The sequence below is a fragment of the Rissa tridactyla genome, chromosome 11, assembly GCF_028500815.1.
Source record: "Rissa tridactyla isolate bRisTri1 chromosome 11, bRisTri1.patW.cur.20221130, whole genome shotgun sequence".
NCBI lineage: Eukaryota > Metazoa > Chordata > Aves > Charadriiformes > Laridae > Rissa > Rissa tridactyla.
In genome coordinates, this window is record NC_071476.1 from 21,831,924 (window position 1) to 21,854,191 (window position 22,268).

Below are 22,268 nucleotides of genomic sequence, written 5' to 3' on the forward strand. Positions count from 1 at the left end.
TGCTCGGCTGCACTCCGCGCTTTTGTTTTAATTCCCCTTGCCAGGCCTCGCTAGGGGTAATTTTCGGCGATCCGCCGCTGGCGAGCAGCCCACGCGACCCGCTGGCCCAGCCGGCCGCCGCCCCACCCCTCCGGCCACGCCCCCCGGCCACGCCCACGCCTGGCCACGCCCCCCCCCCGAGGGGGGCTTGTGACGTGCCCACCCCCTCCTCGTTCCCTCCCCCCCGCCCCACTCCGCGCGGCGAGGGGCGGGGCCTCCGCCCTCCCGGCCTGACGTCAGCGCCCGCCGCGGAGTGCGCAGCAGGTGCCGCCGGTGGCGCGAGACGGGCAGCGCCTGAGGTGGAAGAGGTGCGCGTGAGGGGCCGGGAGCCCCCCGCGGGTGTGCGTGAGGGGCAGTGGGGCCGGGAGCCCCCCGCGGGTGTGCGTGAGGGGCAGTGGGGCCGGGAGCGGGGCCGGGAGCCCCCCGCGGGTGTGCGTGAGGGGTCGTGGGGCCGGGAGCCCCCCGCGGGTGTGCGTGAGGGGCAGTGGGGCCGGGAGCGGGGCCGGGAGCCCCCCAAGGGTGCGCGTGAGGGGCCATGGGGCCGGGAGCGGGGCCGGGAGCCCCCCGCGGGTGTGCGTGAGGGGCCATGGGGCCGGGAGCGGGGCCGGGAGCCCCCCGCGGGTGCGCGTGAGCGGCTGTGAGCCCGCTGGGGGCTGCGCAGGGAGGGCCCGGTGCGGGTGGGAGGGAGCCCGGCGGGTGGGCCGGGGGTGGCCGTGGGGCCCTTGCTGCGGGGAACGTGCTGGTCAGCGGTGCTGCTGGGGGGAGGAGGAGGAAATCTCGGGATGAAGAGGGACCCGTCCCACCTCTGTGAGCCCAGCTGTGAGGCGGCGGATCTGGTGGCGGGGCCTCCGAGGTGTCCGCTCGGGCGAGTGCTGCTTCGGAGCAGGGGGTTGGAATCACCAGTGAAGCCCCCCAGACAGGTCCGGGCCGCGGTGCCGCTGCCCTGGGAGTCTCCCTCCCTCTCTGCCAGTTCTGACGATGCGTTTGTTATCAAAAAGTTGCATTCGTCTCTCTCAGGTTTTCGTTGCAGGGAGCGAGGTGGCTGTGGGGTTTTGCAGTCCCTGCCCCGTGCTGCTCGGCTGGCAGTTGTTTATGCAACGTGGGGGGAGAAGAGGGAGGCAAGTGTCTGCGATCAAAGCAGATGGGCATGTTTAATACTAATGGTCTTATTTAGTGTAGAGCAAGAGGTATGCTAGCACTCTCTGAGTAAAAAATAGTAATGCTGCACTGTGTGTTTAAAAGTCATTATGGTTGTCCTGGATTTCTATTTCTTGTTCCTATAGCTGTTGGAGACCTCATTTGGATAATTAAATGTCATGGTGAAATAGAATAAGGAGAGGAGAGTACTTGTCTCCTCTCGTCTGCCACGCGGATCCGGAAGCCCCTTCTGATAGCAGCAGGGAGACCCTGTGTGTCCAGGGCAGCTCTAAGATCTGTCGCAGTCATCCTAGATTCATGTTTAGCTCTATCTGAAAGGAACAACAAAAAAAACCCCAGTGCTTTTTGCTTTTGTTGCTTTAACCTTTGCTACTAGACTCGTGTGAGCAGAAGGTTCAACCCGATTGTCTAAATTGGGTAAGTCTTGGTAAGGTAGTAAGTGTAGGTGAGTTAAAATGACCGTGCGGAGCAGCTGCCACCTCCTTTGTGCTATGGTAAGTATAGAGATGAGATACAAGGCGTGGGAAGTGCTGCTGTGCCAGAAAATGTGTCTTTTTCTTTCAACTGCATCAGTTGTTTTAATAAAAAGGCTGACTCTTCCTAGACACGTTGGGTGGTAATAATGCCATTACTATATCAGACAGACTGAGGAGGAGGCAGAAAATGCTGAGACTTGATACATTTTAGTGATCGTATTTCAGTGCTTTTTGAGGACAGTCAGGAATTAGTGCGCATGTTGGATAATAATCTTTTGCACTGCACACAATAGTGTTTTGCCAAGTACTGAAACTTCTTCAGCACTAAGTCTGCTACACTCTGCCGCTTATTCATGTGCTGTAAAGACCATCTTTGATAAAATCCTGATCTGTCATTCCCCTAATGGTTTGGGAGCAGTAGCTGATAATCTGTAGAGGCTGGTGGGTGTCCTCGCTGCAGAGGCTGAGGAGGAGAAGAGAATGCCCTGTATACGAGTGGCTCTGATGTGAGGTGAGCAGACCCTGCGAGGTTGTACCCCGGTGTCAGTTAGAGGAGAGGGCTTCAGTGTTTTGCTGCCATGTGCCCCCCCAGGTCCATACTACATTTAAAATCAGCAGTGGCTTGCTGTGTAAAAAACCAGAGGTGTTCCTGTAAGCGCAAGCAGCGATGTTCCTGCTCATAGGGTTGCAGTGGGATGATGGAGAATTACCTGTAGGGCTCTGTTTGTGGTAAACAGAGGAGCTACCTGTTTTCAGGGTAGTTCTGTGCATGTTCAGATTAATATGTTACTTAATTTTTTCTAGGAGGGCAGAGCAAGCTTGTGTAACTCTGGATTTTCAACAAACAGGTCTGCATTTCTCCTGCTGCCTGCTTGTGATCTCCCTGTGGTGTGGCTGTAGGCTTAGCAGGGGGCCGTGAAAACTTGTAGTGGCAGCTGAAGACTTGAATGAATAGGGTTCGAATGCCTGCCTTCGATATTGATGTTTTCTACTCTCTTGGTTGTGTATTGTGCCTTTCTCAACTTCCTGTTTCTGCACTGAAACCGTATGGCTTAATGAGTAGAAAATAGCACTCTGTCATTTTTGGGAATAAGGGAAGATAGCAAGAAGCCTGAGTCATTCAGGCAGACGATCGGTATTGCCAGTTCTGGCATCCTGCCGGCTGCAGCTTGGCTTCCCACAAGGCAGCATGTGAGACTCCAAGGCCACTCGTCCTGGGATGGGGGAGGTTGCCTTACTCTGGACTTGGGATGAAGTGCTTGTCCTGCTGCCACCGCCACCATGCTGCTTTCTTGGGGAGGGAGCTGCGTTGTGTTTCAGTGCCTGCCCATGGCCCGTGAGGGTTGCAGAGGGCTTCGGGGAATGCACCCGTTTGGAAATGCCTGGTCTATTGTACTCCGTTTGCCAGGCACCACCGCCACTAAACAAAAGCTGCTGTTTCTTTCACTTGCGTATCAGAAAGATATATTTCTACATCACCATTATAGTGCATTGTTGTGGCTTTATTTGGTCTCATGAGCTATTGAGGGCAGTGCCCTGAACTGTAATAGCTTCTCTTCAACCTCTGACAGAGTAAGGCAAAGGGTTTTTTGGTTTTGTGACAACTGGTGTCAGGGGTACTTGCTTGTGCCCTGTGACAAGCAGCCGTTAAAAGATTCTTGTATACGCCCTACAGGCAAAGTAAAGCATTGCGTTACGACTGCATATAGGATATGGTAAAGCAGAAAAAGCGAGGAAATGTGAGGAAACAATCTCTGTCTTATTCCACTTTCCAGCCAGTCACGAAAATACCATTCTGAGTAATGAGATCTTAGCTGTAGAAAATGCATACTGTCTGCATACGCTGACTTCACTGTGTCTTAGAAGCCGTGTGCTGCTCTTCGGTGTGTTTCCTGCTCGAGATGGTAGAACATCATCATGCAGTCTGGGTAATATCTTCACTAAATCCGTCAGGGCATCAGAGCTGGGGAGGCTATCGTGAAAGACTACTGCTGTTTCATTGCTGGGATGCTGCCAGAATACCATCTGAGTAGCACATGTGAATGTATTAACTGTGCTGATTAATTTTCTTGCCAGTCATGCTGTTTATTTCACATTTTCTTCTCAGTTGGACCAACAAAGCTTCTTTCTTAAACTAGACCCTGCAAATAATAGTTAAACTTGACAATCAGATGCTTTCATTGATTTTTGGTTTTGGTATTTATTGCACCTTAAAACTGTCTTAATATATTTGTGTATTTCTGGAATTATCTAATGTAGCACATCATGCAAAGACTTGAACAAGAGCAGTGCACGCAAAAGCATTCGAAACCTGTAAACAGGCTGTTAGTGTGCATATCTGGCCATGATTTCTGAGTAAAGGGCTTTGCTGCTTCTATGTTTTGCCACAAGCACTTCTGTAACTGGGCAGAGTCTCAGCTGGCATGTCAGCAGCAAGTGCCTTGGCTTGTAACACCAGAGGGGCTGTGCTGTGGTACTTCCCAGCATTGTAATTGTTAGTCTCTGGTGTTAAATCATATGTTCTTAAAACCTTTCCATGGATGTCTGAAAAACTTAAATATTTTTTCCCTGTAAGAATGCAGTTCAGGTAATAACAGTAGCAGAGCCTTGGATTTGATTTTTTTTTTTCATTAATGCTTTTATTGTAGGAACTACACATGTGGCTCTTCCAGCTTCATACTTTTCTTCTGCCATGCAGAACCTATAGGTGGACACTGTGTTGCAAGCAGGAAAACTAGGCAATAAGTTACAAGTAGTATTTCTGTAGAAGTTTTGTATGTTTGTAAAAATTGACAAGATGCTGAAGCTTGTCTGCACGAGGAAAATCCTGGCATTCAAACCTGTGTGGGCATGAGGCTGCATTGTTAGAGAGTCCCATGGAGACGGAATAGCAAGGGCAGATCCTGTGACTGCGAAGCTCTACAAAGGACATTGAGTCTGAGGCAAATACTGTCAACGTGACTACTGGCCCTTTAGAGATGATGAAAACCGTGGTATCCAAGAAGGCAGGACAGACGATGGACTGGAGGGGTGGGACAGTTTGTAAGGACACAAGTGTCAGCTTGCACATCAAACACGCTCTCTGCAGAGACAAGCAGACTTCAGGCCTCTGGAGGGCTTGGAGGGTACTGGCAGGAGAGAACACCTGGCTCAGAAGCTTGGAAGGCTAAATGCCTGTTCATCCAAACCACTGCTGTTCACTCCGCAGAGCTGCCTGATCTGGTGGTTTCAGCCACTCGGAACAGCAGCTCGTATTTTTGTGCAGGAAATGCCTGGCAGGCACTCGAATGAGGGTGAGGAAATGCACATCCTCCTAATGACCGGGGAGTATCCCGGAGACCTCTTAAAGAAGTTTGGTTTGAACAAAGCAGTGTTTTCTAGCTCTTCCTTTGATAGCATAAAGCTGGTCTTTTCACATTTGCCTAGACCTGCGTTTTGGGAAGTAAACCAGTTTTGAGCAGCTTTTGTCAGAAGAGGTGGGTGCAGTTCTCCTTCAGCTATCACGCTAGGCTGATGGTGCTGCCTGGTGAAGTGGGTGAGCAAACCTGGGAGGAGGCTCTTCCTGGAAGCGAACTGAGCAAGAAGGGAATCTCTTACAATTTATCCTTAGCGTACCTTTCATGCAATCACTAAATGGAGCTTGCAAAGAAGCTGGTAAGAGGGAAACACAGAACCAGTGCCATTTAAAAGCCACTTCTGCTTATTTATTTTTTTTTTTCATTTGGATACTGTTCATATGAAATGTAATTTAAATTCTAGGCTGGTTGCCAGGAGCTGGATTGTTGATGTTAAATGTACTTTCCATTAGAGCTCTGTATTGGAAAACTACTTCCTAGTGCTGCAGGCATTGGAAGGGGTGGGTTACATCAGGGTGCCCCAGTTGCCCTTCTCAGGATCTGTGCCTCTCACCGTGCCCTCCATCTTCCATCTGTGCAAAGGCCAGCTGAATCAGTATCAGACATGCTCAAAATGTGATTCCTCCTGACTAGAGCACCTCATATGCTGTGGTGGTTGTTCTGCAGTTCTAAAAACAAACAACTTCTTGCCTTTAAATTCCTAAAATCTGCTAACTGTTGGTTTTTTTGGGGGGAAAGTTGTCTAGGTGTTCCAGACTGTGGATCTGCTTTGGGGTTTTTTTAACTTATTAATCCCCCATTTGTTTTCAGAGGGCTTTCTTGCAGTGTTCCCTATGCAACAGAAGGCATTTAACCCCATTTCAGTACCCAGATTAGATTATCATCTCCCTCTGCCTACATAGCCTTTTATTTAATTGATTGTCTTGCATAGGAGATTGCGTTTGAAGGATATGACTTGCAGGCAACAGTCTATAGAGACTGGTATTTCTTTGCAGGTGGATTAGCAGCTGTGAACATTCACTGTGTAAAAATGCAGATGGTTCTTCTATGCGTGCTCTTTTCAGTTTTGCTAAGGTAATGGGGTGGTGTCAGTGCTAACAAGTAGAAGCAGATTCATACTGGTCTCCAGTCACTTTAAAGGCCAGAATTATGCTGACTTCAGAAGAGGTGCTTGGGAGCAGCAGCCTTGTAAGTGGCCTTTTGGAGGAGGGAAAAGGGTGAAACTGGGTCTTATCAGCAGGGTGTGAAGGCTTTTTTGTTTGGGAATCCCTTCCGCTAGCAGAAGTGCTTGCCTTCCATCGCTCTTTCCCTTGTTCTCTTCATTCTTGGTTGTTTTCCTGCATCGTGTTATGTTCTGACCAAAGTCCTACCTGTTCAGACCCTCATGCTGTGCTGCAGGGCTGCTCTTGTGAAGCGAGGTGGTGGTCAGATAGCTAAATGAGGCTGCTGATTTCTTTTTTTTTTTTCCTGGTTTGGGGTGGGGGGAAAAAATCCTTCCCAGTGATTCCTAAACATAGATGGGATAAAGGTGAATCATAATCCACCATCTGCTGATCTGTAAAAAGGGGTAAATAGGTGGCATGCTGTGGATGATGAGACTTTCCCAGGTTGAAACTCAGGCTGTTTTCAGAGACTTGTGGATGGGTCTGATACCTGGTCAGTGAAACGGTGGAAGAGACTGTGCGTTGGTGAGTGAGCCATGTGTGTGAAAAGGATGGTCCTAGCTGTACGTGTGCAGTGATAGGCTCTACCTGAGCTGTTCCCACTCAGAAGGATCTTGCAGTTACAGCCGGTACGGTGCAACTCGAGCTCTGTGTTTGGCTTGATGTATGGCAAGAGCTGTCCTGAGAGTGGGCTAGGAAAGGGAGAGAGAGCAGAAGACTGCTGCAGCACTGCGCAGCAGAGCTTCATGCAGCCTGCTTGCTCCCTCTCAGGCAAATGGTGAAACTAAAGGCATAGCAGTGGGTGGCAAGAATGACCAAGGAACAGGACAGGCTGTGTCCTCAGCTCAGGAGAGATGCCCGGAGAATAAAAAAGAATAGATTCCCGGGTGTGCTGGAAGAGGAGAGTCAGGAGCAGTGACTGACTGGTTGTGTAACAGCCGCATTGGTACGCTGACCCTGTGTGAGGCAGTAAGTTTAAAGCAATCAGAAAGAAGTAGGTATTTTCAAGGCTTAATGATGAAGTGTGTTTCTCTAAGGTGTATCGGTTGCCAAAATAGACAGGTTTAAAAAAGAATTATAGATGTAGTGTATACAAAGGATCATAGTTCTGTATATATATGTGTATGCAAAGCATCATAGTTCTGTACTTGCACCTTTTGCTAAGCCTTAGTCAAAGACAGGTTACAGGTGTAGAGGGACTTATGTTCTTGCATAGGGTGGTAGTTCTTGCATACTCGTATCTCTGTATGTGTCTCTATATATACATGCTTATATAGTGCCATATGTGTTCGCTGTATGACATATTGTGTGTGTACTTCAGTGATTTCTTTTTTACAGACCTTATGGGAGACAGTGCAGCCTTTTGGGGTATGGTAAGCTGCTTGTTTAAAAATAACCCCCTTCTGTTAGGGTAGGGGAAATAACATTTGCTCAGCAGTGTTGAACAAAGGAGTTTGAAGATAGCTTAAGGAATCTTAATGATGCATTAATGAACTTACCTCTTAGCAAAGGTACTAATGGCGGGGGGAGAGAGGAAGGAACAGGAACACATTTTGTCATTCTCTTCAGGTGAACTCGTAATTTCTCTATTGCTAACCAGCAACAGAGGACAAATGCTTAGCAACAGTCGAGGAAATCTTTCTTTCCTGGGTTTAGTGCTTAATGAAGTTTCACATTGGGTGAGACACTGTAGGGCTCTACTGGCTCTTCCTGATGGACCTCCTGCAGTGCCATGGAAAACAAAGGGTTTTACTGGTGCGTTGGCTTCTTTCTTTCAAGGTTTGTCTCCGGGAGGTGCTCATTGGGAAACCCACAGTTATGAGCCCTGATGCAAGCTCATAGGAGTTGGTCTTGGTTGCAGCTCACATGGAATTACTAGTTGGGGTGAAAACGCGCAGCAAAGCTTGACGGTATGTTTGACTAGGAGCTCAAGTATGTCTCTGAAAAGTATCTGCTTAATGAGTCAAGGCTCTGCCTTGCGAACACGTACCCAGATGAGTAAATAGGGCCAATAAGCATTTAAAATCATGTATGAGCTCATGAGAAGGAGGAAAATGTCACACGGTTCAAAAAGGGCAAGTAAGGAAGGGTATGTGCGTGGCAGTAACTGATAGTGGAGGACAACGAAACATTCTTCCTGAGAATGTAACTGAGGACAAAGACCATTGCAAGAAGGCTGACCTTCACAGCTGAGGCAGAGCTGGGAGGGAGTGGACAGAAGTAGTACTTAGGACCTCTGGAGGACCTGGTTTCCACAATCGCCTCCCAGTTTTGCTGAATAGCTTGATAAATTCTTTGGGAGTTTTCTCTTCTCATTCATCACAGATCACCCTGCCAATAAAACTCCCATACAGTTGCTGCTGAAACTGTTCTTGCTGGATGCTCTCCTTTACTTCTTGCCTAATCTCGGTTTTGTTACTTTACCCTCAACTTTGAGGGGAAAAGTAACTTCTTAATCTCACTCTTCATGTTTTCTGTTGTTCTTCTGAGGTCTCTGCCCAGGCATCTTTCTGGCTTTTAGTAGACTCCAGTTTTCTCTTCAGTCCCTCTCCTGCATTAACAGGCAGAAGCTCAGTTACTAGCTCCACTCCAAACCTGCCTCCTTTTCGGAAACTGTTTTGATGTGGCTAACGTGGAGCTGTTAAACATGCAAAGAGCACTGGTATTTCTTTCTTGTTCCCTATGCCACCACTTTCCTGTTTGCCCAAGCCATTGTCAGACTTGGGTTTTTAACTTTCTTTCCAGTTTCTCAGACTCTTCAGAGCTGCAGATGTGCAGTTTTCTTGAGTCATCTCCCACAACTGTTGGTTTTAGCCAGGCTCTCATCTTACCACACTCTTCCAGTGGTTTCTAAGCTTTACCACGTACAGCTGATAATCATCTCAAGACCTTTCTGCAGAGATGCTTTTCTGCCCATGTGGTTGCACCAGCAGTTGCACCAGCTCTCCAAAGGGCTTTTGGTATGGTTCCTTGCTGGGTGCTCTTATAGAAACCAGGCAGCTGTGGGATAGCGGGCAGGCTTCCTGCTTGGGTACTGATGGGAGCAGGGAAGGGAGGAAATGGCTAGCCCTGACGGTGGAGGATGGCCCCTGGGTGTCCCAGCACAAGTCCCCGTGGCTAGGGAGCGGTGTGATGGCTGAATTTAAGTTATCCGCTGCCTGAATCTCAGTTCACTGCCAACTGAAGAATTGCAACATCATTTAAGCCTTCCTACAGCACTAAAATGGCAATGATAGCGAACGTAGATAAAATGAACTGATGCGTATGAAGGGACAGAAGGGAAGACTGGACTTCAGTGAACTTCACGGGAAAGGATGGGCTGAGCTGACCGTCCTGTTGCGTAGGAGGGCTTCGGAAAACCAAAGTATGAATGTGACTCTTCGCTGGAGCTTGGCCATGATCACTAAAGCAAGCTGAGCCCTGGGGGTTCTTAAGAAAAGGTTTATGAACAAAAACCATGATCTGCAGTTTGCTGCCTTATGTGTATATATGCGTGTATATATATACACAAATATATGTATATCTAGGGTGCCCACTTACAGCCTAGAACAGGCCTGGAGGGGCTGGCTCCTGCCCGAGAAGCAGAGGGTGGGCTGGGGCTCTTCAGACTGGAACAGGGGGCTCCCACATGCCTCCTCCCCGGTTTGGCGAATCCCTAAATCCAGGAGGGTGACTGCCGATCCCTACCTCCTACAGTCACCCCAGTGGGGCAGGAGGCAGTTTTCCACAAGGCATGCAGCGGAGCTTTGGATCCCCTTGTGCTGGGAGCGGGCACTGCAGCTGTATGCCAGCTCAGGGAGGCTGAGCAAAGTCAGGGGGGCGTTCACAGGGGTCTGCTGGTTGCCGGGGTCCTGTCCGGCTTGGGCATGAAATGGTTACCCTGCCGTGTGCAACAGTAGGTAGGTATACACGTGCTATCTCTGGCCTTGTTCTTCCCTGGGAACTTGCTTTTGGCTGCTATTTTGGGATGATTTTCTGGGTTAGATGAACGTTAGTGGCCCATTATATCCCAATTCTCTAGTTTGTTGCATTGAAGTGAGTTGTAGGGCTTGCTGACGGCCTTGCACTGAAGGGAGGATTTCCTTGCTGCAGACTTGGTAGAGGCATTGCAGTGCAGTACGGTGGTATAAGAGCCTCCAGTTAAACACGTTGTGCTTGTCCATTTTAAAATGAGCAGTTAAGCAGTCTGGCTGGCCTGGCAATGGGGAAAAAAAAAATTCCTCTCATCCCTGGCACTGGTTAAACAGTTAAAACTCTTGTCAAAGACATTAAGAAATATAATTTGAAAGGTAACAGCACTGCCTTAGCAGTTAACTGGGACTGTGCCTAGCTTGCACAGCAAGAGGAGCATTAGAATGAATTCAAGTGAATGACAACTGCAGGCTAGCGAGGCCTGGAAAGACCCAGCCTGACAGCACTGAAGGGCTTCATCGTGGGAGGGACATCAGCCCTGTTCCCTGCCTCTGGAGTCGTCTTGAGTCGGCAGTGCTGTCCTGGGCATTGTGTGTGACCAGACTGGCTGTTACTGCGAGAGTGGGAGGGGGCTGCCTGCATGGGAGAGCCCCAAAGTGCCTGTATGGCGGTGAGCATCGTGATAGAAACGTCCAGGCAAGAGTGACAAGTAAATAAGCAGAGAGCCTGGGGATATTTCCTTGGGGAGAAACAGTCAGTGCTCTCTGAGGTGATGAAATAGCAAGCCATAAACAAACAAAGCTCACTTCAGCACTGTCAGGGACTGCAGCAGCTAAACATAGCCCCAGAGGCTTCACTTGCTTGGCTTCTGCCTGGCAGATGACTGCTCTGGGCTTGCCATAGAGTTACAAAGGTGAAATTCTTTAATCTGCATCATGCCAGAGCTCAGTGTAGATGTGCGAATGGTCTACTCTGGACTCAAAATCTGCACATACCCAGAAGTGGGCGCACAGTACAGAGCATCCAGTCTAGCCCAGCTGCCTGCCCTTTCCAACACCATCCAAAGGGTTGTCGGCCTCTCCTGCTCCATGCCGGCAGCAGTGAGCCTCAGCAGAGGCAAATTATGCTCCTAGTATTCCTTGCTGAAGCGCAAGGCGTGTGGGAGGAGGTGTGCTGCAAAGGGTGGCCCTTCTGCACCCTGTAATGGTAAAAGGAAATAGCAGGGTACAGCTACTTCAGTCAGGATGGTTCCTGAACACATGGTATTAAGGACACTTCTGTTTCTCAAACAGGGAGAAGCTTCAGAGACCTAATGTAAGAAATGGTTTGCTTACTCATGCTGCTTAGAGGTTAATTAAAGTTGCATTATTGTGACAGTCTTGTCTTTTGATGGCTGTACCATGAGTAATACATTAGGTAGGTTTTATGAACACCAGCTCTCTGAGGTGTCATTAGTGTTGCTTTTTGAATGAGACTGAGTCCAAGGTCCTGACTGCTTGTGGCTGCTTAATGATTCAGTTGCATATTACTGGAAGAATACGCAATGTGGTGGGTTACAGTGTCATCAGGAAATTACTCGTATACAGTCTTGCTCCAGAGTGCTGGTCTAGATGCTTGTAACAATTAGCAGAAGTGTAATGGATGTTTGCATTCACTCTTTCTCCGGTCGAGGCTACCAGACATGTCTGGAATGGGCTGCATGTCTGCATATTTGTTTGGTTTTTTTTTTTTTTTAATATCGACATAAAGTAATCACTTCTAAATCTCTCCTAAAAGCAATTTAATCAGGAGTGGAAGCAGAGGATTTTGCTTTGCAAGACTGTTAAATGTCTTAGGGTGAATAGCTGATGCATGACTGGAAAGCAGCAAGTCACTCTGCTGCTGAACTCATGTCACTTAAATCACTTCAACGCAGTCTCTGCCTCTGTGATAGGTTTAAAAATAAACTCACTGCTTGATCAGGTATTTTGAGGTCTGTTTCTTAAACTTAATGTAGGCCTCTCTGGAGAGCAATCTGAAACGGGAATTACATGGTTGTGGATGAAGCGGACAAAAGCAAACCAGTTCTTCTGTTTGTTTTCCTTCTTCTGCAGGACAGATTGTGCATCCCACATGAACTACGAAAATCCTCCACCTTACCCCGGCCCGGGCCCAACTGCCCCTTACCCACCCTATGCACAGCAACCGGGTGGTCCTCCTGGCCCGTACCCAGGCTATCCTCCCGGACCTACTGGGCCATACCAGCCAGGCCAGCCAGGTTATCAAGGTTATCCTCAGTATGGGTGGCAAAACGCACCTCCGCCTCCAGGACCAGTGTATGCAGATGGGCCTAAAAACACAGGTATGCCTAGTGGCCGTGGGGTGATATAATCGTGACCCTTTCTGGTTTGCAAATGAGTGAGTACGTGTTGACCTTAAAATAATATGGTGGAGACTTGTTTGAAGTAGCGATTCTGTTTGTAGACTCTTTTCCTGCTTTATTTTGCTGTTATGTCTCTAACAGGTCTCTGCCTGTTGGAAGATACTGCTGGACATCCGTAATGCTGATGCCTCAGGGGAATCCTTATGCTGAGATTGTTATACGTGCTTTTTGCTGGCCTTAGGTTTGCCACAACTCTCATTCTGTCTGTCTTTTGGTTGATAAGCTTCACCTGAAGACCGCACAGTTAAAGCTTGTAATATGCAAGTGTCCAGTTCCTACTAAATCAGTGTGCATCCGTTTTCTTGAGCCCTTCGATATCTGTTCAAGTTATCTAATAGCGCCATTGAAACCGTTCCTGGGCTTTTGGTTTTTTTTGGAGGCTATTATTGTTCTGTGGAAAAGCACAGATTTCTGGGGAAAGGGAGGACAGTGTAACTTATCTTGGCAGCTAGCTGGTCCATCTGTTGTGCCACATCCTTTCAATATGGTATGCTGGTTTACTCTGGCACCCATAGGTCTCGTGGGGCTCGCTGCAGTGCTTGGTGCAGGCTCAAATTGTCAGAGGAGGGCTGAGAAGATGATTGAGGGACCAGAGCATCTTTATATGAGGAGAAGCTGAGAGAGGTGGGACTGTTCAGCCTCAAGAAGAAAAGACTCGGGACAGGGAAGGGGTGGGGGGCAGCTATCCATGCGTATAAATGCTTGATGGGAGGGAATGAAGAAGAGGGAGCTGGACTCTTCTCAGGAGCGTCCAGTGACAGGACTGGAGACAACGAGCACAAACTGAAACATGGGGCGTTCCTTCTGAACACAAGACGATGCTTTTCTACTGTGAGAGTGATCAAGCACTGGCACAGGTTGCCCAGAGAGGCAGTGGAGTCTCCATCTTTGGAGATACTCAAAACCTGGCTGGACGATGGTCCTGGGCAGCGTGCTGTAGCTGACCCTACTTGAGCACAGGGGTTGAACCAGATATCTCCAGAGTTCCCTTCCAACCTCAACTCTAGGATTCTCACAAGGCTGAGTTGTGGTCCTTTTCCCCATTAGAAAGAGGAGGATTTAGCTTGGGTTTTTTTTGTTAACTCTTTGTCTTGCTGGTAAGGACACTTGCATAGAGACCGAGTTTATTCTCATCAGTTTCACAGGCTTTGGTTGTAAAATCTCTGCTTGTTCATCTTGGGGTGTACTCGCCCCCTCACCGTCAGCACAGGGACTCACGCTGTCATGCCAACTCCAGTGCTGCCTTTCAGGCTTGAAGAAGCCTGAAAGATAAAGATCCTCATCCAGACTGGGGAGCCAGAAACCATCATCACCTCTCTTCCTCTGTTGCAGTGAATATCACAAACAGACCTGAGCTGTTGAGAAGAGTCTTAAGTACCTGTAGGTGTTCTGGCTATCTTCGGGGAGCAGCAGATGTTGCCAGAGCTACCAAGGGGGCTGTTCTGCAGGAGGGAGTGTGGGGGGCACTTCTGTAGAGGCACTGTGCTTTAGGTGGGACCTGCTCTCAGGAAGGAAAGGAGACACTCAGGGTTTGCGTGTGCTGGGTGTGTCTGACATGGTCATGGACAGATTAACCTGGGGTGGAAAAGAAAAATCAGGCTAACATGTACCTCAAATCAAAACCTAAGTCGGTGCGTTACAGCTGTGCGGGGACTTTGGGTACTGGTGCTGTAAAGACTGATGAAGTGGGTATCAAAGCTGACATCACTTGGAAAGTTGTCAAGACTCAGACAATTCCCCCAAGGCCTTTACCACTATGTGAAACCGTCTTTGGCCGTTGCACATTAAGGTCATTCTCAACATACTGTTGTTGCCATGGCTTGGGACAACACGTGCTTGGGGCCTGCTCCGGGCTGAGGTCTATACGCATTTTCTGCATTTTGAAATAACTGCCAGCTGCGCCCCTCTACCACTTCACGTTACTCTGACTCAGCAGTGCACTGTGACAAAGGTCTTCTCAAAGCCCTGAGTTCTTGGGAAGCTGGAGCTTGAGAAGTTCCCAGCAAGAGTATTTCACTGTGGTGAATCCAAAGGAGACTTGACATAGGTGGGTGGACAGGCTGAACTGTGGAGAGAACATTTTCAAGAACTTTTTTTTGCTGCAAATGGTGGACTACTGGACCAGTGTATATAAAAGCATCCCTGGATTTATATCTGATGCAAGATGTCAGGAATGCTCTGGTTTGGGTCTGGCCGGAGGACCCAAATATAAGCAGTGAACAATGGGTGTGAGTGAGTAAGAACCTGAATGAGTGGAAGTCATGAGTTCAGCTTCCTCTGTAAAAGAGTGAAAACCTTAAGGGCTTTCCTTTGAGAAGGAGCGGGTAGCAGCCTGGTGATACTTCCCACCACTACTACCTCACGGACTCGAAGTGTAATTGGGGTTTTCCCTGGGAAATGCACAGTTTTGGGGTGGCTAACAGGCATTTCTCGGTACTGGGGGAGAAAAAAAATTCCTTGTATCCCAGGTAGAACGTCTTTGGTTAGTGCAAGTGTCACTTTGCTGCTATAGCCACAAAAAGGGATATGCTAGCAGAAGCTGAAGGGAGAGTGGGTCTGCTGCCTTGGACAGTCTGGCTTTGAGCCAAATCTGCTGCCTTGGAGGCTTAAAGGATCTCATACCAGACTGGATCAGGGAACCGATGACACTGAATGTCCTCTGCTTAGATCAGGTCTCTGCTCTGCTTGCACACCTGTGGGCCAGCACAAGGGAGTAGGCTGGGAGATGAGAGAGGACGTGTGTCTAAGTGTTTGAGTGCGTCTTCACTGAGAGGCCAGGTTTATGCTGCAGGAAGAATGGTTTTGTTGCTAAACCAAAGCTAACACAACTGCAGTTCTGCAGAAGCAGCACCCTAACCCCGAAACCAAAGGTCTTCTGGTAAGTCCTGTCTTCGAACTGCTCCCTATAGCCATATCTGGCCTCTGAACCCACCTCGGGAGCCTCCAATTTGCATTGCTTTTGTTGAAGTGGATGTAATGTACAAAACCATTTATTAATGTCAGCAAAACGAAGTCAGGGCTGTAACTTTGTGTTTTTCTGCAAAAGCTTTTCCTTTTTCTTGATTCTGCCTCTGTTAAACACCCTTTTTCCTCCTTGCTCCTTTTTGGCCAGTGTGTCAACCCGGAACCTGATATCTTTAACAGAAGTCTTCTGAGATAGCTTTCAATGAGGTTTTGTTTAATGGTCACCCCCAGGAGTGTCTAACATAGAATGGGTGTCCCTAAAAAAAGCTAATTTTTAAAAAATCTGTTATACCATTACTGTATGTCTGTTGGTGTGGCTGAACCTCTGATATAAAAAAAATTGACATCTAAATTTAATCAAGTCGTTACAGTCTGCCTAGCTGGTCTGAGACATGATTTAATGTGGTTTGTCAGTTCTCGTGGTGTTTCCAAGCAGTTATCTGGGAAGAGCTACTGTGTGGGTGCTTTCCTTTCAGAGCAGATGTTTTGCTCTCCTAGGTGACGTTGCTTAATCTAATGAATTAAGCTGCTGCAAGTAATGCATTAGTATTTCTGAACAAATGTGTGTCCACACTGAAAAGTGGGAAATTTGCTATACTCTAAATTTTATGCTTTAAGTTATTTTACTATGTAGGCAAACTGCAAAGTAAGCTCTTATATTATGGATCGCAGCCAGTGTGCTAATGTGTGGAAGTAATTATGAATCATATTTTGGTCTTGAGTGGATCACACAGATGGAAATAATTACTGCTGAGCTTTCAAAATGTGACAATAAAGTAGCATTTCATGGTGGCAGTGTTTTTTAATCGAACAATTTGTGGACTGTCTGGAGTAGCAATGGACGTAGCTTGTCCAGCTGGCCCATGGAGAAGAAAAATAACCTCATATTGCTCACTGTCTGTATTAAAAAGAAAGCTGCATATGAGATGTAACAGGAAAATTCCTTAAACTTAGTATTGGCTTTGTCACCCATGCTGTAGAAGAGCTCATGAACCCCCGAGCCTTGTTTCAAAGCCTGCTGTTGATGGACTCTTCAGGCTGAGCAGCACAGGCATGAGTTACGCTGGCTGTGCGTGGCATGCATGCTGCAGCCATGCTTCTCCCCAGCCACAGCGCCTGTTCCTCCGTATCCTCAGGAGACGGGAGCTGTAAGCCCAGGCTGGAGAGTTTGTCCCTTCCTGTTGGGGTAATGCTTGGCAAAGGTAGAAAACATCTAGGCTGGAAAGAGAAAGTGGGAGTGAGGACAGGTATCCTGGGAAGCGTATAGGGATGCTGCCCAGTTGTGTAGAGTTTGGGTCAGGAAGGCCAAGGCGCATCTGGAGCTGAACTCGGCAAGGGATGCAAAGACTAATAAGAAGGATTTCTAGAGGTATGTCAAAGGAAAGTCAAAAAAAGTGTACCTCCCCATACACTGGCAAACTGCTAACAACAGAAGAGAAGGCTGAGATACTCAACTCTTGCCTCGGTCTTCGCTGGCAATCTCTCTCCCGACACATCTCAAGTGGATGAACCGCAAGGCAGGGACTAGGGGAGCAAAGTCCCTCCCAATGTAAGAGAAGATCAGGTTTGTGACCGCTTGAGGAACCTGAATATACAGAAGTCTATGGGACCTGATGGGATGTGTCCCAGAGTCGTGAGGGAACTGGCTGATGTAGTTGCCAGGCGACTCTCCGTGGTATTGGAAAAGTCATGGCAGTCAGGTGAAGTCCCTGGTGAATGGAAAAAGGGAAACATTGCACCCATTTTTAAAAAGGGCAGAAAGGAGGACCCTGGGAACTACTGACCTGTCAGCCTCACCTCTGTGCCTGGGGAGATCATGGAACAGATCCTCCTTGAAGCTAGTCTAAGGCACATGGAGGACAGGGAAGTGATTCGAGACAGCCAGCATGGCTTCACCAAGGGCAAGTCTTGCTTGACCAACCTAGTGGCTTTCTGAGATGGAGTGACTACACCAGTGGAGCTATGGATGAGGGAAGAGCTATGGATGTCATCTGTCTGGACTTGTGTAAGGCCTTTGACACCGTCCCCTACAACATCCTTCTCTCTGAATTGGGAAAATATGGATTTGATGGGTGGACTGTTTGGTGGATGAGGAATTGGCTGGATGATTGCATCTAGAGGGTGGTGGTCAATGGCTCAATGTCCAGATGGAGATTGGTGGTGAGTGGTGTCAGGGGTCCGTATTGGGGCCAGTGCTGTTCAATATATTCATCAATGACATAGGCAGTGGGATTGAGTGCACCCTCAGCAAGTTTGCTGATGACGCCAAGCTGAGTGGTGTGGTTGACGCGCCTGAGGGACGAGATGCCATCCGGAGGGACCTGGGCAAGCTCAGGAAGTGAGCTCGTGTGAACCTCATGAGGTTCAACAAGGCCAAGTGCAGGGTCCTGCATGTGGGTCAGGGCTACCCCCTGGTATCAATACAGGCTGGGGGATGAAAAGATTGAGAGCAGCCCTGAGGAGAAGGACTTGGGCATAGTGGTGGGTGAAAAGCTGGACAAGAGACAGCAGTGTGTGTTCGCAGCCCGGAAGGCTGACCATATCTTGGGCCGCATCAAAAGAAGCGTGGCGAGCAGGTCGAGGGAGGTGATTCTGCCACTCTCTCTCATGAGACCCCATGTGGAGTACTGTGTCCAGCTCTAGGGCGTTCAGCACAGGAGAAACATGGACCTGTTGGAGCAGGTCCAGAGGAGGCCACAAAAATGATCAGAGAGATGGAACACCTCTCCTATGAGGACAGGCTGAGAGAGTCAGGGTTCTTCAACCTCGAGAAGAGAAGGCTCCGGGGAGACCTTATAGTGGCCTTCAGTACTTAAAGGGGGCCTACAGGAAAGATGGGGACAGACATTTTATCAGGGCCGGTAGCAATGGGACAAGAGGTAACAGTTTTAAACTAAAAGAGGATGATTTAGACTACATACGAGAAATAAATGCTTTACTCTGAGAGTGGTAAAACCCTAGCCCAGGTTGTCCATGGAGGTGGTAGATGCCTCATCCCTGGAAACATTCAAGGCCGGGTTGGATGGGGCTCCGAGGAACCTGATCTAGTTGAAGATGTCCCTGCTCATTGCGTGGGGTTTGGACTAGATGTCTTTAAAGGTCCCTTCCAACCCAAACCATTCTATGATACCCGAAGGCTTGTTGGAGAAAGGTGCAGTCCAGAACAGTGCCAAACAAGAACAAGTATATTCCACTCTGGACTGTGTAGAATTAGTTAGCCATGATGACGGTCTGAGTTGCGGAAATCATCTTGCAATTTATGTGGTAAGACTTAGTGGTGTTGGCCATATGACTCCCCTGTATTACAGCACTTTAAAGAGGGAGGCTGCAGCTGATAATGGCCGCTGGTGCCCCTTTGTCCCTTCTCCCAGAGGGGATGGAGTCCAGCGTGTGCAAGCTTGCACTCCCTCAGAGTCACCCTAGCTACTTCAGCACTGTTGGGCATGAGAGGAGAAGCGTATGCTTCTCCTCCAGGTGGAGGAGCAGTGAGACAGAGGCTGGGTCACTTGCTGAGGTGGCACAGAAGACCTCATGGCCATGGCTTTGATGGTGGTTTTTTGTTTGGTGGTGGTTTTTTTTTTGATAGCTGGCTTCTGGGTTTGCACAGGCTACCGATAGCAAAGTCTCCAAAGAAACACCACTTCTTGCATCTTGCAAGGTCTAATAACTGACTTGGCTGTTGTTCATTAGAAGTAAACAACTTGACCTTTACTTTTAGAGCTGGTAATTTATATCCTGAGCCTGAGGGATATTATCCTTAAGAGTATCTGATTCATCTTCCTAGCTCTGTGAACTGGCTCGTGCTGATTTCTGTCTGCAGCTTTCCTGCTGTAAAAACTGAGGGCTGTCTTCTTGTCTGTCCAGGCGTGAGTGCCTGGAACACCGTCGATCTGCCGTTCAGTGTCACACAGTGCTTTGGGTGGGTGGAGGGAACGCGCCTGCACTAGAACAAAGCTGGCAAACGTGCAGCAGTAGGAACGTGGTGCCTGTGTGGAGCATGGCATAAGGAGCTGGGCCTTTTTGGGCAGCAGGGGCTTGCTTAGGAGGAAGAAAATATCTCATTTCCCCACCAGTATTTTCATTATAGAATAATTTGGTATCAACTGGCATGAGGAAACAACGGTATCTGCTGACTGGTCAGCAGGTACTTTCTTGTCTATGTAAATTAGAGGTGAAATGTAACGCTGTTGATAATGGTGTGCTTTAAAAAGAAGTGGAATGAGCCAAAGTACAAAGTGACATACTAATTTTGAAAGCACTAGCTGATGTTAGCAATTTGCCCAGCTTAATTTCTCCCCACCCCCCCCATGCCCCACTGGTACATAACAGCGTAATGGATGAAGCTATTCTGTGCTGTGCCAGAGGGAACCAGGCTCTGGCAGCAGCCTTCCTTCCAACCAAAGGCAAACAAAGCCCAGTATTGCCTGTGACCTATTGTACACACAGGGTGGAAACCTTATTTCTGGAAGTTGATTACTTGTAGCAAAGCCGGCTGTGGTAAGAGTAATAGTCACAGTGATGCTGCCTGCCTCCTAATGTTTGTCCAGCTGCAAGAATAAACGGGTGACCTAGATACAGTCACTGCCTTCTGCTAGAGGGATGTATTTTTCCTCTTATGCAGGTCTGAGTGTGGAAAGGAGGGGATCCTAATTGCTCTGGTTAGGCCCTCGCTTCTCAAACCGTGTCTGTCAAGCTGAGCCCTCCCCAGGAAAAGTTTATTTGGAGGGCAGAATGTAGCAATTCCAGTAGGTTTTCTCCCCGTATATTTACCCTTTCCAAGCAGTCTGTTGGAGCATTTAGTTTAACTGTTACTATACCTTCAGGACCTGCAACTCCAGATGGCTGATGTCCTGCCAAAAAAAAACTTAAAATCTCATTTGGCAGTTGTCCTCTTATCTGCTTCTCGTACTGTAGTATGCATTAAAACCTGGCGTTCTCTCTCCCTGTATCATACCTCCCTCTGTCCCTGGCTCACGTCATCTGACTGCGCAAACAGCGGGGGCCGTTTACTGGCAAACAGTGCTGTCCTGGGACTGATGTCTGACCTCACCTTCATTGCTTCTCACCCCCAAGGAGGGCATAATCTGAGAAGAACCTGATGCAAAGAGAAGGATTTCCAATTTCAGGTCCTGTATCTGAAAACGTGCTTCAGACAAACTGGCTAAATGAGTCTAAGGCTGGCACCGTAGCGGATGGAATTAAATGAGGCTGCCCTTCTGGACAGCCCTTGTCAGCTGGGCACCTGGCCTGGGTGAGAAGCAAAGTGTGTAAGGCCTTTTTCCAGCACTGCAGGCGCTGTGCAGATTGTGGTACTTGAGCCCCGGGGAGATTGCTCAAGGAGACTCCTTCTATGCTGAGTGACTGCTCGCTGTGGCGTGTTCCCTTTGCTTTAAAACTGCACTTTGTCCCTCCTGTCTGTCTGCCGGAACACTCTTGCAAGACCCTTGTAAGGCTGAGTTCGTGCTGTGTAAATCACTGCAAGCCAGGTCTTATTTAAATCTAGAACCGATGCTGATTTTCAGTGGAAACACTGACTCAGGCTGAGGAATGTGCTGTTCTCAGCCATGTCGTTGACTTGGTGGAAGATGTCTCCTTGCCTTAACAGTAAACTAAGATTTCACTGATTACAAAAAAAAGTTAGAGGAAGTTCTCAAGTTCTGAACTTTCGGGAGATGTCTCTGTGTCTGTTGCAGTCTAGAATAAACTGAGAGGTCTGAGGCCCTGAATTACTGTACTTTTGAGCTGGGGGGAAGCTGGTTTCTTATATGACACGTCTTCTGCACGCTTTCTAACCTGTGTGATGGGGTTTATAGTGCTTTGGAGTGCTGGCTGATGCCTGGTGACATCCTGCAGAGACTCGAGTACTCTAGTACCTAAGGTATGCTTTTCTCCTATGAGGAGTGCCTGTAGCCCTGCTTTTTAGAGATGTTGAATCCTTTCTGGGCACATCTGTGCTCCATAAATGCTGATTAGTATGACTTCAGTTATCTCGGAGATCTCTGAATCCCATCCCTGTGCGCTCAGGTGAGGAAGCTCACCTTGTTCCCAGCCCTGAGCTCAGCTGCAAGAAAATCTTCTGCACAGTTTATGATCAGACGTAACTCGTGCTTGGAGCACAGGCAGTGTGCAAGAGGGGAGCAACTTTACTTACCCTTGTGTGAAATGTGGCCAGTGCTGCGTTGGCTCTGGAAAGCTCTCACTTGGCATGGTAATTTCCCTGAAATGTGTTGCCTGTTCAGCTCCCTGAAAGCTGAAACAGCTCTCTAGGGTGACCGTAAGAGCTTCTCAGACTAGCGGGAACTGAAAGGCAGGAATTTTCCTAACCTGCTGGATACAGTCATGCAGCCACGGAAGAGGGCAGGTCTGATACCAGTGTGGGTAGTTACAGATCAGTCACTTCTGCTTGAGTCCAGGCTGAAATCTGGGCTGGGTCAGCAGCAGTCTGGTGGCAGAGGGGATTTGCATGTGAAACTACCCGTACTCCCTGCCACTTTGCTTCCTTGATACTTGAGTTTTGCTCAGGTGACTCTGGTGGTAGAGCCTTCTGTGTTTGGAGCTGGGGATTGTGAAACTTGCTCTGAGCGTTTTGCAACTTTGGAATTTTTTTTTTTTTTTTTTGCTTGGAAGTAGGCTATTGTATTTCCATCTGGCTCTGACTGGTATCTGTTTCAGGAGTGTGCTAAGGTATTTCCTGAAATCTGAATAGGGTGTCAGTAGAGACTGAGCGTACAGTGAAAGCCTCTGGGCAGGAAGGAGTTGGGGGGCCAGGGAATGTGAC

At 48.4% G+C, this 22,268-nt stretch overlaps 1 protein-coding gene across 2 annotated transcripts in view; it reads left to right on the forward strand.

The window, feature by feature from the left end:
* Positions 1-237: 237 nt before the first annotated feature.
* The window catches only part of CYSTM1 (cysteine rich transmembrane module containing 1), a 28,847-nt gene continuing 6,816 nt past the window's right edge, over positions 238-22,268 (forward strand). Inside the window, exons 1-2 of one of the 2 annotated variants that reach the window (XM_054217361.1) lie at positions 238-347; positions 12,198-12,445. In XM_054217361.1, coding sequence (XP_054073336.1) covers positions 12,217-12,445 — 229 coding nt within the window. In that variant the 5' untranslated portion in view covers positions 238-347; positions 12,198-12,216. The remainder of the gene's footprint in view (positions 348-12,197; positions 12,446-22,268) is intronic. The other variant, XM_054217360.1, reaches the window with a different exon arrangement.